Raw genomic sequence first — 23089 nt, 5'->3', positions numbered from 1 at the left:
TTGGTTTCTTCAGACAAGGAAACAACTTAGAGAAAAAGACTGACAGTCAAAACTGCTATCAACTAGCTGCACACAAAATATATAAGCACTGCAGACTAAAACAATATGAACAGACTTGCTAGGATTCTCATATGAAGTATCTCAAAATAGAACATAATTAATTAATTCTTTACCATTTACAGGGGATATCTCTGCATCACCAGCAGAGACTAGCTGAATGGTAAATGTTTCATTCCCCTCCAGCAGACCATCTTGGATGGCATGTAAAACAATTGACTTCTGGGATTCAGTCTGCATCACGTAAAGACCAGAAGATATATATACACACATTAAGGGAAACTTAACAAAATACAGTATTATAAAACAATTTTTTTCCTTTAACAGATCAAGTGTTCAGCATGCATATGCTTGATATATCCTGTAGTATTTTTTAAATTGACATTTCTGATCTGGTTGAAATGTTTTCTCACAGATTAATAAATAGCAAAAATTCTCCCTCAAACATTGTCTGCTACCCCAAAAATACCCTGGCTATTTTCAGCTGAATAACTATCAGAATTACTTTGAAATTGTATTCACATAGAAGCTTTCAACTTAGAGGAAACTTTCTATACAGAATCTTTTCCATCTGAAAATGCTTATTCAATAGAATACATACATTCTAAGGATTTATATTGTTAATATTAGATATCCTAGGTCACAGGAAATTCCTGTCTAATCCACATTTTCATCAGTGGGCAGTAGCAAATGGAAATAGGAAAAAAGTAGGTACAAGCTGTATAACTTTAGTACCCTACATATGCATACTTGTATTCTCCCATGTATGAATATATAAGAACTTCAGGAAGAAAAAACAATGTCCAGGCCTATCAGCAGAGAAAGGACAGAAAAATGATAGCAAAACTTTACCAAATACTGGTGGCCTGACAAAAAAAAGAGCTATTTTCCACCTGATTAAAAGAAACAACAAGTATGCCTGTTTGTTTAATGCAAAATAGCCTTGTACAGACAGAGCAGATTATGTTAAAACATTTTTTTCATGAAATATTTCAAGTAGTGTGTAAAACACCAATATTAAGGTAATAAATATATTTTGACAAAATCCAATATCTCAGTTCCTGCTTCAGAGCTTTAACCTGCCATGAAACACAAATCAAATAACACTGTCCAGTTTGAATGTCACTAGGGTGTTTTATTACTTATTTTTTTTTAATTTGTAAGTTTTGAGCATTCTGTTACTCTCCTTATCCTTTCAATATCATTTTTCTCTTTCAGTTGCCTGATGCTGTAATGGAATTAATGTTTCTGTAATCATTCTTCACATTCAGTACATTTTTGTTCCTTTCTCCTGATTGTAAAAACAATTCAGATTTGAAGAGCCTATCTTCCTGATGATTGCAGTACGCTGCCTTAAAAACAGTATGTCAGCTTTCCATTTCTGCGTGAAAAAACACCGCATACTGCTATCCCCACCAGTTCAAACTGGCCTCTTCCTAGAGTTATAATAGTTAGTAGCCCCCTGCGTTTATAAACATAACAATAACCATATAAACACACATAAGAAGAAGGAAGTATTTGTAAATCTAATAGTATATAATTAATTGTCTTATCAGAAATACCTCATTGAAGTGCAGGGTACCATTCAGAGGGGTCAGATCATATCTGGCTGCTTCCTCCAGAATCCATAACACTTTAACTGCTCCTCGTCCTCCTTGGCTGCGACTCACTGTGAGCAATACAACAGCAGCAGAATCATCGGGTGTCTGAGGTTCCCTCACTGTTACCTGATGCAGAAAGAGCAGGAGGAAGGAGGAAAGGCTGTAGCAAAAGGCACCAATACTGACTCGAGAGAAACAACCAAAAGCACTATTAATGACAATGTAAAATAACAACAACAGTGAAAATCGACGGGAAGATAACAGATGTGAGGAATGTGTTGAATTCTACTAGCCAAGATTAGTCACTCTTGTTCTTTCTGTCTGCCCTATGATTCTAAACAATTACAGACAATGAGTCACAAGCAGGCACAGCACCAGCAAAATGGAGAGCAGAAGACTCATTCACTGGCAAGAACTGAGATGAGGTACATTTTGTAATTTCTTTCCAAACTTTATTTTCACTAACACAGATTACCACAAAACCATTTTAATATTGCATAGAACACAAAAAATCCTACCTGGGATGTTCTGAATTGTTAGTATACCAAATTAAATTAATTCAGTCATGCAGAAATCTACATCTATGCAGCAGCACTTTTGTTGTTATTACCACCCGACACAGCTAGATGAAGACAAGCACTCATATGCCTTTCAGTGAAGTCTCTTCTCCTGCTGCAATGTAGGCTCACCAAAACCGCCTGTGTGTTAGTGACAGAAACCCGCTATCCAGCTTTAGCAGAAAAGAGGGCAATCCAAATCAAACTCACATTCTTTTCTTCAAACCCAAATACTCCAACAGGGGAATCATTTGGTGGAACAGCGACAGTTACCAGGGTGTCATCCCCAAGCCTGGCACCACCCGTTACCCTCACCAGGGCAATCCTGAATATCTCAAGGAATTCAACTTCACTGTCATCTATGATCGTAATTTCTATTTCTCCTGTAGCCTGCAGAAAATGTTAAAAAAAAAAGCAACAAAGTTTCACTTATACTGTTCTGTGAATTATTAGAAAAAATCTGAAATTAAAAATATGTAAATTTTACCTAATACAGATAAAAAATATTGTTCAGTTGTGCTTGTTTCTTATTGTACTTGTATATTTATAGTAAGATAACAACATTTCAAGAGTGGTTTTTAAGTCCATCAATGTAAATCTTGCATGTTAAAACGAGCAGACTGCTCTGTTTTGGTACTCAGTAAAAAGTGCAAGTAGACAATATTGTACTTAAGCCAAAACTCTATTTGTCTATTTGTCAAAGACCAGTTCTGTTCACTTGAAATCACCAAGTATTGTCAGGGGTAGCAGTACGAAATTTAAAACTATATGTAGAACACAGCTAAGAAAACATACAGGCTTATTCTGAGAATTTGTCAAGAAGACAGGTTATGTTACAAATTCTCAGTGTAATAGGCTTATTATTAGAAATTATGTCTTCACTTGTGGGAGGTACCAAAGGCATACAACCCTATTTGGTCAATACTAATCAACCTTCTGCTTTTCCATGTTAAAGAACTGAAGTCAGTAGCATCGTTCACATACATAAGGCCATAAACAAAGTATTTTCAATGAAAAGATGCAAACTCTGATAGAAGAAAACATAAGAAACTCGTAAGGTGGTAACTTAGAGACAGTTAAACATTCAGCAAGCGCCTACCTGCCCATCTGCAAATGTAAGGTTTCCAAATGATGGTGTGAAGTCTTCAAAGCTAGCAGTTAAATGAATGGCTTCCCAATACAGAGTTGCTGACCCAAACCTCCCAGCCTGTCTAACAAGTGGAAGTTTCAGTATATTCTGTGGTGGTGGTACCTCATACCCAGCAACAGCTCCAGTTATATCCTGTAAATTCAAGATGAAACTGCTGAATGTCACAGCAACAATTTTTTGGGTTTTTTTTTTTTTTTTGCATACTGACTTGCAGGTAAAAATAAATTAAGAAATACATAACAACTTGTAAATTGCTCTGAATTTAGCATTGACCTTGCTCTGAGCAAAAGGATGGATAAGATGACCTCCTGAGGTATATCTTTCAGAATATTCTATGACACCAGTTTTAGCACTTCCAGCTCCCTAATAAATTTCATATATTAATTCTGAAGAATCTTTTAAGAAGGAACATTTTGTCTAATATCTGGCCTTTTCATCCATAACAATTTAGTGTCATAAAGCCTACTAGAACACTATCAAACTGGTCTGAAGACACAGACTCTTCTCCTGGAATGCTACTTTAAATACTTTTCATTCAGACTTACTTACCTTTGTAACATTGAAACTAAACACTCCTCTGGCATCATCATTTTCTTCAATTGTTATTTCAGCTATTTCTAACCCAAGCCTCTTCACGCTTGGCTGACCTCCAGTGGGAGAACTGACGAGTTGAACATCAGTAATATTGATTATAAATCCTTCCTGTAATTCTGGAACATCGTCCTGCAAAAATATTTTTAAACATCACTTTTTTAATAAAATACTGTAAGTTATAATACTTGCAGGAAGCTGACCACTTGTAGGTTGCCTACGGTTCAAAAATTGTGAGCACTTGGGACCATATAACCAATCCCTTGCTTCACACCACACCAAAGGTGATAAAGACTACCTTTGCTGAGCTTTAGAAACTGAAGCTGACAGTCAGATTCCAGATCTGTAAGAATGGTGGAAAGTATTGCTGGCTGTCACTTGTTTCTCCTATATACAAGAAAGGTGGCTAGATTTCAGAAACTAAGCCAGAACTTGAAAAGCAACACCTCCATCCTGACTACATTTAAAGGATATGCATTTTTTTGGTGAAAAATTAACATTTCCTGAACGACAGAACAGATTTGTTAAGAGACATATAAAGTAAAATAAAACCTCTGTAAAAACCTCCAACAAGCTGAAAAAACAGCAGGCACCTCAGACATTCATCATTTTTTTCCTTTGTCATTATTATATGTTAATTTTGGGACTACTATGAAGCAAAAAATTTGATTCTTTATCAGTAATGAATTGTCAAACTCTTTTGAAAGAGATGGCTGCAATTCTTACTAATATACAACCATCTGACAAGGCAAGAACCCCACTGTAGCCATTTCTAGAATGCTACATCCCACTTCTGGTATAGAAACAGCACCATTTTCCCTTTCTTTAAAAGACACTGTTAGCTAAAGGTGTTATTAGACTACTCACAGGCAAAATAGTGACTACAACTGAAGTTATTGTTGCGTTCTCTGCCATAATGATTGTCTTATTTTCCAGCATATAATCCTCATTCTCTGTTGCTTGGTTGGCAAGCGGGAGTTCCAAGTTAGGCACAGTGCTCAGCTGAATGGCAATCTCTCCAACAAACCCTTGCTCTCGAACAATTTGTAAAGTAAGAGCAGTTGAATTCACTCGCCCTATGACAAGGTGGGGAAGCAAATCAAGACATGATTGTTTTAACCTTTGTCCTGCTTGATTTTGAGCTCATTTAATCTTACAGGAGCTGTCTGCTAGTGCCCACTTCAATTCTGCTTAGCAACACAACAATTCCTGGATAATTCAGTGACTCAGGCAAATGAGCACATACAAGTGGTGTGAACACACAGGACACACAGTGTGTACATCTGGAAAGCATTTTAAAGCTGATCTAGATGAAGAATAAAATACAGAATATCTACAATTTTAAATGTTTGCTACACAAACTGTTACTTCAAAATCACCCTCTATATTCAGTGTTCCTTCAAAACTCCCATCTCACTATTTTGCCTGGCCTTTACTCGCCTAGGAGATCACTATCAATTCTAGTACAGAGAGCAGCACTGGAGGCAGCCACTCTGGCTGTAAATTTTACATTTCCTTAATTTAACTTTGTCGAATAAAATGAGATACACTTGTATCAGTTAGGGTCAGATCCCTTTCAGGAAAACACATTTGCAATTTTTTCCTATAAACTGCCAAACACATCATTTGGCTAAAAGTGCTGGGTTTATGACTGGAGAAATAGAAAGAGATAAAAGGCAACAGGCTTTGTACTTCAGACTAGTTTCAGTTACTCATATTAACTAGACACTACTTCACAGTTAGCACCTGTATATAATTAATTAAAAATATAACATTTAAAGATTGGAAAAGAAACTGTGCAACAAATGAAATTTAAGAACATGCCCTGAATCCTCAGTTCAAAGTACAAACGTTCATAATGTGCGTGTGTGCGTATGTGAGGAGCCAACAAGAATCCCTTCACAATACTTTCAGGTGCTAAAAAAGCTGCAACGCCAATTCACTTTGAATTAGAACTGGTGATGAGGATTTTATCTGCGATAATATGCGGATGGAAAATGTATTTTTTTGTAAATTTTATTTGTTAGTAGGAACAGAACAGTCAATTGCCAGGAAATTTCAGCTGGGGTTTTGAAGTATGAATAGCCCATCAGGCAGCTGCTGGAAAACCATCGGGCTGCAGAGAAAGCCAGGGCCATCAGCTGCCCAGATCCCTGGGCCAGCAGGGAGGGCAGGAGCCTGCTCTGGCCAACTGCCTGGCAGAGCCTTCGCAATATCACTTCGTGCCTGTAAGGAAAAGGGACATAACCCAATCAAACACGCAGCTGGCAAGCAGAAAAACCCCGACTCAGTATTCCTGAAATGCTTCCTTCCTTCCCCTACACTACAGAACAAAATGCTTCCCTTCTAGACCCAGTTCATGAGGAAAGTCTTACTATGTAAATTATTGTAAGCAATATATTAGTGCTATTAAACGGGCAAGTTCAGCTTTTTATCTAAACAGAAGTATTGTATGTGTTAGTGATCTGCAACACAGGATGCCAAGATTTTATTCACTTACCGCCTAAACAAAAACGACTGGATAATTTTGCTATATGCAATGTGAAATACAGCATAAAAGGTATGTAATGAAATAGCATAGTTACATATTTGAAAGCATATTTCTGCTACCAATTTCATGCAAAAATGCTGACATAGGTATAAACAATATAGATATAATTTATATTTTTATATATAACTTATATATAACCAACATTATAGCTTCAACAACACTGACTTTGAAAAAAACGTGTATTGTTTCCTAAGAGTCAAGAAACAGTCTTACCTTCTGGCTCTGTGACTTTAACAAAGAGAGACTCCATATGCCACCCAACCACACCATGTGGAGAGTCACTGGGTAAAATGGTAAGTACAGCTCTTGCCCTTTTGGGATCGATGACAGCTCCTTTTGTGGTATCCTGGACGCCAACAGTGGTTACGTGGGTGAGTGTGATTTCCACGGTCTCTGAAAGCTCTGCAACACTGTCTGCGAGAATTGTCAGGGTGATTGTGGACAGGGCCTGACCTTCTGAAAACGTAATCTGAAGTTTTAGAGGTGGGGAGGAAAAAGAAGTCAAAATTCTTCTCAATGCTGTTATACGAATCACTTTATTCTGTAAAACTCTATCAATAAAAAAAACACCACAAAGTAACAAAACCACCACCACTCCAAAAAATCCCCAAAATTTTAAGGAAGTGTACAAAAAATAAATATGAGATCCAGAGAGACAAGCAAAAGAAAGTCATTTTGAGAAAAATGAAATGTAGCAAAATACAGGTAAAAATATATTGAAACATAGGTGACAAAGTAAGAAATAGATTCTCAGTTGGAAGCGTAATAACCAGAGAGGCCTAATTCCTAGTTGAGAACGAGTTTGGTATAATCAAACTAACTGCAGGTATCTGCATTACAAACAGGAGTTCAGCCTGAGACTTTCCTGACAGTGCACTCCAGGTTTAGGCAAAACAGCTCCGTGATTTTGAAGTGATCATATATCTTTGTTACCATAGGATCACCCAATGGCTGAGGTGGGAAGGGACCTCTGGAGAACACCCAGTCCAACTCCCCCTGCTAAGCAGAGGTTCAACCACAGCAGGCTGCTCGGGATCACATCCATCCCCTTTTCAAATATCTCCAAGGACGGAGACTTCATAACCAGTCTGGGTAACTTCATGCAGTGTTTCACCACCCTTACAGGAAAGACTTGCTTCCTCACGTTTAAATGGAATTTCCTGTTTTGTGCCCATTGCTGGCCCAGGACAAGGCTGAGAAGTACCTGGCTCCATCTTTTTTACTCCTGACTCCACATATTTAAAGACAGTTGTGAGATCCTCCCCAAGCCTCTTCCCATGTGTCAGATGCTCCGATCCCCTCATCATCTTCACGGCCCTTTGCTGACACACTCCTGTTGCTCATGCCTCACACTGTGGAGCACAGAACTGGGCACAGCAGCCCCGATGCCTCACCAGTGCCAGGTACTGGGGAGGGATCACTTCCCTCAACCTGCTGGCACTGCTCTGCCACCGACCAGTATGCTTTCCTTGCTGCAAGCACACGTGTTCAACTTGTCTTCCATTATATACCTTTCAACTTTAGGGCTACAAGGATGGTGAGGGGACTGGAGCATCTCCCCTACGAGGAGAGGTTGAAGGAACTGGGCTTGTTCAGCCTGAAGAAGAGAAGGCTGCGAGGGGACCTTATAAATGCCTACAAATATCTGAAGGGTGGGTGTCAGGAGGATGGGGACAAGCTCTTTTCAGTGGTGCCCAGTGACAGGACAAGGGGCAACGGGCACAAACTGAAGCACAGGAAGTTCCGTCTGAACACGAGGAAGAACTTCTTCCCTCTGAGGGTGACGGAGCCCTGGCCCAGGCTGCCCAGGGAGGTTGTGGAGTCTCCTTCTCTGGAGATATTCAAGACCCGCCTGGACAAGGTCCTGTGCAGCCTGCTGTAGGTGACCCTGCTTCGGCAGGGGGGTTGGACTAGATGACCCACAGAGGTCCCTTCCAACCCCTACTATTCTGTGATTCTGTGATTCTGTAACTTATTTAAAATTGCCTGTTTTCACTGAGGCTTCTTGCATAATACACTCAAATTTAAGACTCTCAAATAGTAAAAAAGAGGAAGAGAGGAAGATTCAGGAAGCTGCTGACAACTCAGCATCCTTTCTTCTGCAGTGTACCAGGTTTGGATGGGATAGTTAACTTTGCCCACAGCAGCCTGTATAGTGCCCTGCTTTGAACTTGTGGCTGAAACAGCGCTGGAGACACAGCAACATTTTGGCTACTGCTTAGCAGTGCTCCCACAGCACCAAGGTTTTCCAGCCAAACCCCCTGCCACAAGCCCAGAGGCTTGGGGTGGGCAAGATGTTGGGAGGGGACAGAGCCAGGACAGCTGACCCCAACTGACCAGATGGATCTCCCATGCTGTATGATGCCATGCTCAGAAATAAAGGCTGAGGGAAAGGGGGGAGAAGCACAGATGACCATTCGTGGTTATGGCGTCTGTCTTCTGAAGCAACTGCTACTTGTACTGAGGACCTGGTTCTCAGGAAGCGGCTGGACATCTGTCTGCTGATGGGAAGTGGAGAATAAATTCCTCTTTTTGCTTCGCTTCCATGAGTGGCTTTTGCTTTTCTTACTAACTGCCAACAAGCTTTTCTACCTTATTTTCTCCCCTTGTCCTTCTGAGGAGGGGGAGAAAGAGAGCAGACGGGTGGGGGTTCGGTAGCCAGGTAAGGTCAACCCATCACACATAAATATGTCAAAAGAATCAACATTAGCATTAATTGAAAAACTATGCTTTGTCAACACTTTCGTTGATCTCATCCTTTTTTTCAGGTAAAATGATCGAGGAATGCTTTTTCTATATATATTCTTCTTATTTTTAAATTCAAAGGGCCAGCCACTTGATTAGGTCTCTCTCAACAAGAAAGACTTGCCTACACCTGCTCTGGAGGATACACAAAAACCGCCAGTGAACAACACTATACCATTACTATACCATTACTTTACCTTTCTGTCTCTTCCTCCCTGCAAAAGAACGCAGGAAAATCATGTAGGATCCATCTAGAATGCTCAAGGAGTATTTTAATAATTTCAGTATGACCGTTTTGGCAACCTTGATTTATCCTTTGTTAATTTTTCTTTAATTTTTTTATCACACTTCAGACCCATTATTCCCAGAGGTACAGTTTATTTCTACAGTCTTTTGGCCCTTTCCTCCCTCAGCTGTAGCTTGTGTTACAGCTCTGCAGCCTCAAAGCTCACAGGGCTTTGTGTCTCCTACAGATGGACACTAGGAAGAGGTCCTTGACTTAAACCTGGCGTCTGTTGGTCTTAAGACGTAGCAAGAGCTTTGGCTAGCAGGAAACCCTGGATTCTAACACAGCTGGAAATCTAAACAGTCTCAGGAACAGTGAAAACAGGCACTCGTACATCTGAAGTTCTCAGATGTACTGACAAGGTCAGGACAAAAAGCAAATACTGCCTGATTCCCACCTACGTAGAAGATTTGACACAGTAGCTGGATCTCACAGCAAGAAGAAAGGAAGATGGGAATAGGATACCACAGACACACATTTCTAGTGCCTGAACAGCATTGCAACACCTGGTTCTAGCAGAGCAAGAGTGATGCTGCGGTGTTTGGTGCCAGCCACAAGTGAAAACTGCCAGAATCACAGGAAAGGACCAGGAAGCAGGAACTGACAGAAGAGTGGAGTAATCTAACATATACTGTCCTCCTCCCTCACTACATCTGCACCTACTGCCTGAGACAACAGTCAGTGCTCTCCTAACATCAGTGATGTTATTACATACCATTCCTGAAGCTGGAAATACATCGCTTATGCTCCCATTAGCGACCCACTCTACTGTAACTCGTCCATATGTTCCTATTAAACGTTCAATATTCAAAGTGATTAAGCTGTGATGTTCCATTTCTTCAACTTGCTTAAATAAAGAACTCTGGAAAACATAAAGTAGCAGAACTATAACATTATCTTCTTATAAAGAAAAGTTTATTTAGGGATCTGGGTATTCAATGGGGGACAGTGACATTGGGCATCAATAAGTTAATCTACTATTAAGTAGCTAAATACATGTTCATTGATTAAATTTATATGTTCTAGTTTTCAGAGGTACTCAATATTCTGAGGTTTCATGGAAGTAAGAGTTTTAAATGTCAGGCCTCTTTATTCTAAGTCAAAACTGAATGTTTTTTATTTGGGTTTTTTTTTGTTTTTTTTTTCTTTTTTTATTACAGTACTCTGTGTCCAGATTGTATGAAGCAGATAACAAACAATCAGACCTTCAAGAGAGACGTATTTTTACTGTTGTTAGTTTACTGTTATTCCTCCTCACACAAGTCCAGATGCAAAGTTTCATTTCAGTAACGACTCTTCTGTGTTTTATATCTTTGTGTGCATTTACTACACACCTATGTAGATAACTTTTACAGTGACTGACGATTTAAGAATGAACCACTCCAAATAGTACCTTCAGTCTGACAATTTTTCCAAATAGATGATCTTATGGGTTTGCGTGGCAAGGTTTTGGTAGCGGGGTGGCTGTAGGGGTGGCTTCTCCAAGAAGCTGTGAGAAGCTTCCCCCATGCCTGATAAAGCCAGTGCCAGCTGGCTCCAAGACAGACCCACTGCTGGCCAAGGCCTAGCCAATCAGTGATGGTGGTAGCACCTCTGGGATGACATAGTTAGGAAGAGGAAAAAAACTGCAGTGAAACTGCAGTCAGGAGAGAGGAGTGAGACAATGTGAGAGAAACAACTCTGCAGACACCAAGGTCAGTGAAGAAGGAGAGGGCCAAGGTGCTCAAGACGCCGCAGCAGGTTTGCTGGCAGGGCTGGTGACCCCGTGGGGAGCCACGCTGGAACAGCCTGTTCCTGAAGGACTGCACCCCGTGGAAGGGACCCATGCTGGGGCAGTTCATGAAGAGCTGCAGCCCATGGGCAGGACTCACATTGGAGAAGTTTGTGGAGAACTGTCTCCAGTGAGAGGGACCTCACGCTGCAGCAGGGGTGAGGAGTCCTTCCCCTGAGGGACAAGGAGCGGCAGAGACGTGTGATGGACTGTGACCGCAACTCCCATTCCCCATCCTGCGCCGCAGCTCGGGGGGAGGAGGGAGAGAAACAGGAATGATGTTGACCCGGGAAGAAGTGAGGGGTGGGGGGAAGGTGTTTTAAGATCTGAATTTAATTCTCACTGTTCTCCTCTGATTTGATTGGTGATGAATGAAACTCCTTTTTCTCCCCAAGTTCAGTCTGTTGTGTCGATGATGGTGACTGGTGAGAGATCTCTACCTGTCCCTGTCTCGGCCCTCGAGCCTTCCCTCATATTTCCTCTCCCCTGTTCGGTTGAGGAGGGGGAGTGATGGGGCGATTTTGGTGGGCACTTGGCATTTATCCAGGCCAAAACAAAACAGATGATTTTGTTCTGGCAGAGTGGCTCATCTTGTGACATAACGCAATTAATGTCTTTTTTAGGGGAAAAAGATCTTCAGATTTGTTTACTTAATTCCCTTGATTAACCAACCGTAACAACTCTATGATGATATCATATATGCCACCTGAAAACTGATATTTTAAGGTGTTGCAAGACCAAGCAGCTAAAGTAATGTGTTAATCTAAATGTAAGGGGATTATAGAAATCTCAGAATAGGGACAGACTGTGGAACTGACGTTCTATGACCTTGTGTTCTATTTAATCACATAGCAATGCTAAATGGATGTTAAAAATCTTCCAGCTCGGCTTGTTACAAGACTTTAGAAAAACAATCCTGTCACACGCTCCACTTCACAGTTTTAGTATGTGTGTGTTCTGTTGTTCAGAAATTATACATACATATCTTAATGATTTACCTTAAAAATTTTACCTGAGCAAATGCAATGACTCCATAGGCATTGTCATTGGAAGGAATAATTATGTTAACAAAACCATGAACACCAATCTCTGCACCTCCCTTTGGGTTTTTCAGCCACACTTTGAAGCATTCTTCCTCCTCTGGGATGATGTCATCCAGGATATTGACTGCTATCACAGCTTCCATGTCCCCAGGCTCAAATATCAATTCACCTGAACTAGCATAAAAACACACACATCAAATAATTATAAACTGAGGACAGCTGATGAATGAAGTTTGAAAGCACTGCTGTAAATTTTATGAGCATTTTAGAGCTGGAATTATTGTTTATATTCCTGAGGAAGTAATTGAGGTTTAAAGGTTGTGGGTTTTGTGTTTGTTTTGTTTTGGTTTTTTTTAATTACAATAGATCATAGCGTAACCAGAATTAATTATGAAAGTTATTTAATTTATCCTAACTAAAAGCTTTAAAAAAATCAAGTCATAACTGCAAGTCCTTTCTTGCCATGTTTTAAAGCCAGTTGTGAGGCTATTCAACTTCAGACTATCTTAAACCTACCTGTGAAAAATCCTCTGTAGTGTTAGCAAGTACACCACACACAGAAATACATAACGCTCTCCACTGTAATGAAAACATCATCACAGAAAAAGAAATGCAAGAGCTGGGAGAAAGTTATATAAAACAAAAAAAACCTACCTAGGTATAAAATCTGACTGGTTGGAAATAGTGGTTAGCTCATAAATCTGGGAGCTGGACTCTACGGACAGAGCAATCAAGCTCTTGCTGGAGTTCAGAGACCTTGCAGTAGCTGAAGTGATGTGGTCCGCATATGGGGCTTCCAGCGTTACAGAGAACTGGTTCCCTTCCGAGTTCCAGGAATACAGCACTGTCGTGTCCTCAGCGGACAGGAGGATGTGAACTACAGGGAGCGAGGAGGAGAAAATACAAATATTCAGGGACACATTTAAAAGTTCTTGTAGTGCCAGGAACGCCCTTGGTAGCACAATGCTTATAGCAATTTTTAGTCTGACAAATAATACGAAAAGAGCACATATATTTCTGAGATTTCAGTGTTATAAACTAGGATTTGAACAAACATTGTCGTTGAAGTCTTACCTAAACCTGAAGGAGGCATGAAAACATGGATGTTTCTTACAGCGCAGACTGGAAGAGACTGGAAGTGTCTAAAAGTAGACTGCCCTGTCTCCCAGATGAAAATGTCAGAAGAATTTCCAGATTCTACAAAGGAGTACATGACAGAACTTACATTATTTTGCTGCCTATTAGTTAAATTGCGTGCTGGCAGCCGTTCAGACAGCAGAGTGATAACAAAGTGAGACCAATTATCATTTTATCTTTTACCATTTATCTTTTTACTTGGTGCATTACTCCACAGTATGACTGATCGCCATGGGATGATTCATCCCCTGACATCGTATAAGGGCTTTCCTGCACCCATCCACATATAAGAATGCTAAGATTGCCAATAGGCAACAGCCAACTGCAAAGAAACCTATGGACTGCAACATAAACTTTTCAATGGGCATAGGGATGCGCTCTTGAAGCAATGCTTCAAATGTCATACTTGCAATAAAAACCACATATGCTTTGCTGACCAATGACCTTCGCATATCACAAAGCTCAGAAAAGCTTGGAAAGGGTACAATCAGCAGCAACATAAATAGAGTTATTATTTCCTGTTCTTGGGAAAATATTTCAGTAGTTTCAGAAGTCTTTGGGAACAAACACAATGCTTTTATTTTCTGAGGGACAAGACAGAGATTACTTTGATAAAATGCTTATCAGTGAATTGTCACTCCCCAGTAATACTTCGGTCCCTGTACAGCCTTCGCTACCAAACAAGCCAGCATACACTTAGGAAACTCAGCCTTTGTCTTCTGCTAAATACCTTTTGCAATAATTAAATAGATATCAGATCCAGAAATCCAGGCCTCCATATGTTTTATTTCTTTCGCTGGTACTTGATGCAGATTCCTAAACTCATTATTCAGCCACTGGTACAAGAGCATGTTCTGGCTGGTGTTTGACAAAGCAACTAACAGGTACATAATGCCTCCTCTAGGAAACAAGGCTATGCTCAGAGCTCCGTAAAGTGGAAGCTGATGATGCAGCACAAATCTCTCCTTATTCCACTGGAAAACCTGTAGAAATATAAATTACTTTTTTCTTTATATATTCATAATTAGCATGAAGAGAAAGGGAATCAGATGTCATACTGAAAAACTAAGCAGACTTCTTGTGAGCTGAATTTTTCATTTCTAAGGTGGACACTACATTAAGGCAGAAGCACAATGGTAAGAAACTACCTTACTGCAAACAGCAGTTTGAGAGCCTTGCTGGCTCTTCAGGTGAATAGGTTTCTGGTCAGAAGCTATTTCTGTTCTTACAGGTGTTTAACATGTTAGATTTCAAAACAGAAATAACACTAGCAACAAAATCAAACTAAATGTAGACTATATGCTAACATAGTAAGTATTGCTACATTTAAACAAGTCTAGAATTATCAGTCTTTTAAATCTATAACAGAAATATAAGTAATTTTTCAGAAATACATACTTCTAGATTTTTTTATTATCTCTTCATATTTTAAACTCAAAATTAAACAAACTACTCACATCAAAGTCAGGGAAGACAAGTGTATTCTAACCTGTACGGAACTGGAACTGGTTGTGTGACTCACAAAAATCAAATAATTGTCTTCATCCACAACAAAATGTTTCACATGTGTGGTATCCACAACAGAGACAGTCTGTATCTGTGAGGGAAATACGACAAAAACGGTGTTTGGAAGTCACTCTGACAAATTTATACATATATACACATACATTTTTACTTTTCAAAATTACATATAAAACTATGTATAAAATGATATATACGTAATTTTACAATTTAAAAAATACTTCTGTGGAGGTATTCTAAAAAATTAAAATAACTTATCTTACATTTTTCATAAAATGTTCTATGGCTTGAATGCTCCACAATTTCTTTCCTCACTTCCCAGGTCATTTTCTCCCACCCCCAAAATATAGATACAAAAACACAGCAGACAACCAGCTGAAAAAAATGACATCACTGAAGTCATGCAGACTGTCAGGGCCCCAAGCTAGCTGAGCACAGAGTGCTTTTTTCTAAAACACGGTTGGACTGGAGGGCCTCATGAGGTCCTTTCCAACCCCGTTATTTTATGATTTTGTAAGTAAAACTGATTTACCTTCAACAGTCTGCGTCCAGGCATGAATGCATACACGCTGTTGTTGGAAGCTCCCTGCCTGGCTCCTCCGTGAGTAATCACAAGGTAGGGAGAAGCACGGATTTGGAAAGACATACAGCCCTTAGGATTCCACATACTGAAATTCTGAGAGAAGAATAAAAAAGGAAAAGTGAGACCTTATTAACCTTATTATTCATTAAGTAGCACGCTTGGCGTTCGCAAGCAAACCTTTACCTCAACAGGAACAAAAACTCCCTTCCACTGGTAGACAGTAGAAAACACAGCTGGAGGCGTGCGCAGCAGAACACCATACAGGATCTCTCCTGATGTAAAGAAACACCAGCTGGATGCTGACTCTTCCACAAAACTTTGAGAGACAGACAGGACACTGATGCTACCTCCTGCAATACAGTAAAAGAAAACACTATTTATTATTGAGGTCTTTTTCAACACGACTTTCAAGATTTACTTGCCAAAACCAGACGTAGTATCAGAAATGTTGAAGTTGGTGTAAATAGTTGGTGTAAGTGTATGTAAATGCACAGAAATCTTACAGTACTGAGGATGTGAGTTAAGCAACAAACATATTCTTCAAACATTACAATGGCACATGGCTGATGCATGGGCAATTTGAGTCTGATTCAGAATGACTCAGTTTGGATTTTAGCTAATGAGAAAATTAGCTAGATAGCTGCTGAGCCAGACAGGGCATTCATCCGTGCTCAAAAAAAGGCATTTCCTTCTTTGCCTTGCTAGTTTCAGCCTGGATCAGCAATACACCTATCATTACTGGAACAAAAAGTACCCAGCATCAAAATGGGAACAAGCGGGCAGAGATGGAAGCGCAGTTTCCTTCCATGGCAGTGATAACTTCGACCATATCAAAGTGTTCACAAAATTACAGCCTGAGATGCACAACGCGTCTCCGTAGGGAAACTGGGAGATACGACAGAAAACATGTGGTGGCAATTTTTTGAGACTAAGGCTATGTCAGCTTTATGTAAAGTGTGTCTCTTATACTCTGTTAGAAAAATCTGTAAAGCAGTAAAGAACAGATTTATTAAACAAAAGTCTAGTAACAGTAATGTTCATATAAGCAGCGAGGAAAGCAATACAGATTACTGACACTCTGGCAGGAGTGGCTGACAACATGGTGACTCAAGCAGCTAAGGTCTTTTAGCTAATGAATTTTGACATGATCAGAAAAATGTTAATTCATGTGATCAAGCCTGAATACATTAATTTACACTCCAGAGTTACATCTCCTGTATGTTTGGCTAGCCTCCTGCTATCTCCTCTCTGACAAAAGCAGTGGACACTCTCTATAAAATGAACGTACTGATGCCAAACGCAGTGTCCGACAACGTCTCCCACTCGACACTCACAGACACGTTGAGCCCATTACTCCGTAAAACTTTCAAATAAACTGTAGTGTTGGCTTCTTCAACGATGAGGAAATTCGTCCTAAATGTGAGAATTGTGAAAATAAAGAAAAAATGTATTATTTTTATAGCATACGAATAAGGTTCTTACAGTACAATTCCAGTGCAGAACACACAACAGAAACAAAGAGAAAATATTAAGAACTGATATTGCTATCTGATGAACTGATAGCTACATTAATTAAGGTTGTCCAGTGTTTCTTACCACAAGACCTTGGCAAAATCAAAGGAAATCCAACAAAATCTTAAACCAGCATGAAATCTAACACACCAGCAGTACGGTTTAAGCTGAATGATTATTGAAAATGTCATTCCATACAGTTATTTTGGTTCCGAAAAACATCCCTGACTGAAAGTGTATTTTACACAAGTTTAAAAACAAAAATAAAGAATCAGATGTATGACTGCCTGGGGCACTGATCAGTGGTTTGGAGCTCTTAACATGGATTATTATTAGTGGAATATTTAGGGACTAATGAAGTACTGTTTTATGAAAAATTCCATAGAGAAATCGACACTTCTAATGATGAATAGTCAATTTTAAGTGTTCTTCTGCTCTTTTATCTAGCAGTAACTGTATTTGACAAATAGTGTACTTTATACAACTACAAAGGTTTTACAATTGCATTGCTGAGTATCTTCAAAGAGATTCATCAAAAACAAAACTGCAGAGAGATGCCATCTCTATTGAATATGAAAAATTTCCTTTTAACTGAATCAGCATTTAGTACCTATTTGTAACTGGATAGATGCTGAAAAGCCCTAGTGGTGCCTGGTTCTGTAATACCGTAATCATAGTTTGCACTCTTGTGCCCAGCCTGGCTCCTCCAGTTGGGTTGAACAGGGTGACAACGAAGTGCTCATCCATTTCTGGTTCTTCATCCAGTATTGCGGAAATATGCAGTGTCTGACAAGAAGACAAGCACAGAAAGTTGTTGAGAATTGACAACCAATGATGACAGAACCCAGTCAGACCCAGCAGGAGAACTGGAGAGGACAGAAGGGAGGCAAGGGCGGTTCAGGCTGAGGTTCTGAAGTCATCCCTTTGGAGACTTCCATTGGTGCAACACTAAGATGAGGACATCCACTTTTTGTTTTTTTCCTCTTCTCCTTTTTACTCCTCTCATCCTAAAACCCTCTGATATGTAGTAGTTTTTGATCCTTTTGCCATACTTTCATTCTCTACTTCACACATTCCTCAGTAATTCATAGTCCCCATACAGCTACCTGATCCCCTAAGGCAGCTCAATCAAGTTGGTTTTAACTCACTTTAGTTGGCAACTAAACTACCTCCAGGGCAACTAGTTCCACTACTGGTGCTGGGAAGAAAGAAGGAAATAAGGCAAATACTCTCTCTCTTCTTGATGTCTCTTTCCCTCTACTGCACCACTGTGGACGAGAATAGGACCCTCTCAAGGTGGTCTCAAATTAGCAGAGAATTATCTAGAAAGAGGTAGGTGTTTACACTGTCTTTTGGGGCTCACTGTCATCTTTCCCACTATCCAAACAGACAAAAGTTACAGAGGTACACATAGCTTTGTTACAGAAAATAAAGTAATGATGGATCTGGAACTAAACTGGAGCTTAGGACCTTTTAGATCCCTGTTTACTTGTGTAATAAACCATACTTTTTAGGTTTAGGCTGGATATAAGGAAGAAATTCTTTACAATGAGGGTTGTGAAACACTGGAATGGGTTGCCCAGAGAGGTAGTGGAGGCCCCATCCCTGGACACATTCCAGACCAGGTTGGACAGGGCTCTGAGCACCCTGATCTAGTTAGCGGTGTCCCTGCTCGCTGCGGGGGGGTTGGACTAGATGACCTCTGGGGGTCCCTTCCGACCCAAAACTTTCTACTATTCTATGATTCTATACTTAGAGACAGTTTTAGGAACACTTTGACTTCCCACTGATCTGCTACACTGGCCAGCACTGCAGTTCCAAGTGCATTTAAGGTTCAGAAATTGGAAACCAGTGTTTACAGAAAGGTTTGTTCCAGATTCTACCCCACTAGCCGTCACATACTAACCTGTACTGACCCTAGCTTTATTGACAAAATGAAATTAAAAAAAAAAAAAAAAAAAAAGTAATGTAATGTAATATATAATTCCATATTCTATAATATAATATAATATAAAAAAATAACCTGCAATGGCAGAAGGGTCAGGATTACACAGACTTAAGCTAGCTCATTTTCTAGCTGACTTTGTTGTGGGGACAGTACAGAGGCAGTGAGCTTAATAGTCTGAGAAATATAAGTCATTTTCTATTCGTAAGACTCTGACAGATGTTCAATTTTTGCGTTTGTTGCAGCACACTATTCAGTTCAGATCGGCTGAAGTATCACAAATGGGATTTTTACTTGAACCTTAACTATCAGCATTTGCAAATTATCACTTTATTTCAAAGTTTGCGTTTCAGTTACATGCTGAATACATACAAAGAAATGTTCCTAAGCATACATAAACTTTATATACCTATTATATTGTTTTCAGTTTACCTCAGCTGTTACAAAGAGAGAAATATCTCTGGAAGAGTACATTTAATTCTTATGCACTCCCACTCTCATCACTTAGATTGCTCTGACAAAAAAGAAAAACATCAGAAAAAAATATCTACAAGAAAAAAGAGAGACATTTCTGAAACCTTTCCAACAATTTCAAAAAACCTTTCTTCACTTCTTTGGTAATAACTATCATATTACCTTGAATCTGACTCCCTCTTCCAGCACAATATATCCTTGAGAAGGGGTCAAATCCACTGATGCCTCTGAAGAATTAATTTCACTTACAAGATATTGAACAGTCACGGTGCCATATATCCCCTGAGGAGGTTCTCTAATAATATTTAACACTGCAACACTTTCCATCAAATGGAGAGCTGTTTGCTCTCTTAGGAAGAAGTGATCGCTGTTATTGAATGACAAAACTCCATGGCCATCATCATTGGCAAGTATAGTAATTGTGGCTTTTGAGAAATAAATAATGGAAATATTCTTTAATTAACACAGTAAAATGTAATTGTGTATATACACAAATAAAACAAATATAAACACAAATCCATTCTTTATTTACTGCATACATATAATGCTTTTATGTCCATGATATTACTTGAAGAGTATATGTCAGCATTTCACATTATCTAGGAAGTTCTGTAGACAGGAAGAAACAAGACTCTCTCATTAAAAAGCTCACTTTCGCAATTTTTGATTCCTTATTTTACACATTATCTTGTTAATTGCACAGATTTCATAGCGGTGTTTAAGAACTTTCCAAAGGACTATAAAGATCTGCCATAGCAGGGAAACGGTGTTTTCTGAAATATGATTATTTAGAACAATGAAATTAAAATGACTGCCATACAATTCCAAAGAATGAGAACATCAAAATTAAGTCTTACCTGTTGTGTTCTTCCCTAATTCCAGACCCAGAGAGGGATTTGTTAAAATTAACTGGAACTTCTCATCACCTTCAGGAACTTCATCATCAAAAATCGTAACAAAAACAGATTTATTCTTTTCTCCATCAGTGAAAAAAAGAGTCTAGCATTAAAACACAGAAAACATTGATACTTAATAGCTGTTAATACACACAAAATTTTTCAACTAAGGTAAACAGAACTGTCTTAAATAGGAAGGAAGAGGAAGCAAGAAGAGCTTTAAGCTTTATGTCCCTTAGAAAATGATTGGAACGAAAGTAAAAACGTTCAACACATTGCAGAATGAGGACAAGCAAGAGCAATTTACTTTGAAGTTCTGTTGTAAAAAATACGAAAAATTATATGAAATTTTATTTGATCTTGTGTAAGTAAAATTGTATTTGAGACAGACATTTGAAAGTTTACAATGTCATTTAGCTGCACTACTGATCATTGTGCAGAATAAACAAGAAGACGTTCATCTAAGCAAGCTGAAGGAATGAAAAGTACTAGATTCAGAATTTTTTTCTTACCCTTGAGGTCACATAAAAATCCAAACCCAGCTGTGCCTCCAAATTTTGGGCATAAAAAAATACAGACACATTGCCATATGATCCCCTGTTTCGGTATGCCGTTATCGTCAGATTCCCATGAGATTCATTAACTTCAAAACTAAAACAAAACGCAAGAAAAATTCTCAGTGCTCACTGAGCATGTTCTTTTGAATAAGATGGTAGATAGCTGTTATATTTTCACTTCAAATCATTTCGTCTGCTTTATATGAAAAAGCCATCATTACAGTATCAGCATCATTATAATTGTCTAACACAACTGTTTTACCTTTCTTTCTTGTGTAAACTGAATTAAGCTACAGGGTGTTGTGCCTTTTTCCTGCTTATTAGTGGCAGACTAAGCCTGCCTACATTCCTAGCTCCTGGAAATTAGTCAGAGAAAAAGATCTGGGAGACACCAGTGTGTATGCTTACATGGATGCAGAGGCTGGAACTCCGGACAGAGGTTGGCGGAATGACACAGTTCATAATATGAAAGGGCAGCAGTGAAAGTAAGCACATGGTAGGAAATGATTTCTGTGTAAGCATACTGTAAATGTTGGATTTCAGTGTGGGAATTATCTTACACTTTCTAGTTCTACTGAACTGAATGATGCATTGCCATCTGAAAGATCTTGCCCTATTTTTAATAGGAGTTTTACTGTTAAATGAAAATGAAAATAATTGGGCAACCCCCATCGTTAGCTGACACAGTGAGTTCTTCAAGGAAATAAGACTTACTTGGTACTTTCCCATTCAACTACTCCGCTTACTCCATCATTAGCATCAATAATAATTTGAGAAGCTAAACCTTCCACATCTAAAATGGAAAACAGAAGGACAAAGATGAAAGAAGAACAAAGTCTATTTTCATGATTTTCAAGAATAATAGAAGCATTTCTTAAATCTCTACGAATTTTGTAGAAGAAATACATAATTTTATGTTTGCAAAATGTGGAGGAGAAAATGGTGGTGAGAAGGTAATTGGCAAGGCTCAAAGAAAATCTGTTCTTGCTACCTTACTATTAGGACTACAACACAATGCCTTGAATTACCACTGTTACATTTAACAACGCACACAAAAAAGACTAAAGAAAATACAGAAAGCAAAACATAGCACAGAAAAACTAGAAAATATCAAAAGCAGATTTGTCATAGAATGTTAATTTATCTTCATTGTATATGTTTATTATGACAACACTCAACATTCTGCAAAGAGTGCCATTCTGAATATGGCAGGGAAAACGAGTAAGAAAGAATAATACATGATCGAGTATTTAATCTCCCATTCATGTTTCAGTGCATGATCATAAACTTTACTGGCACACACCTCAGATTCTGCTACAAATGCATAATTATTAATTTCTTTGTAGGCTGTTTATGTACTGTAATGTTATACTGATCCATAAAGACATATGTATCTCCCCAGTAACTCTGGAAGATTATTGTATGTATTGCTCTGTGACAATACTGAATAATAGACTAATGCCAGAAATGTCCACCTACTTCAGGGACCAGAACCTGGCAGCTAGAACTTAATTCTTGTGAGAAAACACTGCTTTAATTTGCTCAGACAGAAGTACCTCTTGACTACCTTAATTTAATTCAACTTATTTTTAATAAGACTTAAAAAGAAATATAGAAAAGAATAATAATTTTTACAACCAAACTGACTCCATTGAGTCTACTATATTTACAACCATAGGAAAGATTTCTATCAATGCAAATAAAACTGAACAAAAGTAAAAGGTCATTGGCATGAATTGAAACCTGTCACTATGAGGTGGCAACAAAGATCAACAGTAGCTGCAAAAACTCTAGACAAACAGCAGAAATATTGTTGAGGTTCAGAAATCCCGAGGCAGTGCTAGCGATTACAGACCTTTCAGCTCCACTGGTAACCCCCATTTTCCCTTGTGTTGTGATTGGATCAGTTCACCCAGGATCTGTAATACTTTGTTTTCAACATCAAACCTCTCACTTCATGTCTGGCATCCTTCCCCTCCCCTGACTTCCCCCTTCCCACTTCCTCCAGCTTAGCTCTTTTTTTTTTATTAGCTCTTTCTTCCACCTTTTCTAGAAGACTGGAGCAAGAGGAGCATGGAGAAAACAACAGAACCAACTTCATGCTTTCTGTTT

General features: G+C 38.9%; 1 protein-coding gene across 1 annotated transcript in view; it reads right to left on the bottom strand.

Annotated features, from left to right (window-relative positions):
• ADGRV1 (adhesion G protein-coupled receptor V1) overlaps positions 1-23089 on the bottom strand; it is a 313027-nt gene that overhangs the window by 209457 nt on the left and 80481 nt on the right. Inside the window, exons 40-60 of the mRNA XM_075411234.1 lie at positions 21692-21770; positions 20933-21071; positions 20382-20523; positions 19687-19949; positions 17716-17891; positions 16882-17006; positions 15777-15943; positions 15543-15686; positions 14979-15086; positions 14218-14472; positions 13427-13559; positions 13007-13229; positions 12322-12526; positions 10254-10400; positions 6721-6976; positions 4824-5026; positions 3915-4088; positions 3315-3497; positions 2426-2605; positions 1620-1784; positions 174-291 (exon numbers count right to left, since the gene is read on the bottom strand). Coding sequence (XP_075267349.1) covers positions 174-291; positions 1620-1784; positions 2426-2605; positions 3315-3497; positions 3915-4088; positions 4824-5026; positions 6721-6976; positions 10254-10400; positions 12322-12526; positions 13007-13229; positions 13427-13559; positions 14218-14472; positions 14979-15086; positions 15543-15686; positions 15777-15943; positions 16882-17006; positions 17716-17891; positions 19687-19949; positions 20382-20523; positions 20933-21071; positions 21692-21770 — 3585 coding nt within the window. The remainder of the gene's footprint in view (positions 1-173; positions 292-1619; positions 1785-2425; positions 2606-3314; positions 3498-3914; positions 4089-4823; positions 5027-6720; positions 6977-10253; positions 10401-12321; positions 12527-13006; positions 13230-13426; positions 13560-14217; positions 14473-14978; positions 15087-15542; positions 15687-15776; positions 15944-16881; positions 17007-17715; positions 17892-19686; positions 19950-20381; positions 20524-20932; positions 21072-21691; positions 21771-23089) is intronic.

The sequence above is a fragment of the Opisthocomus hoazin genome, chromosome Z, assembly GCF_030867145.1.
Source record: "Opisthocomus hoazin isolate bOpiHoa1 chromosome Z, bOpiHoa1.hap1, whole genome shotgun sequence".
In the NCBI taxonomy this organism is placed as follows: domain Eukaryota; kingdom Metazoa; phylum Chordata; class Aves; order Opisthocomiformes; family Opisthocomidae; genus Opisthocomus; species Opisthocomus hoazin.
This window is presented reverse-complemented; position numbering and strand designations above follow the sequence as displayed.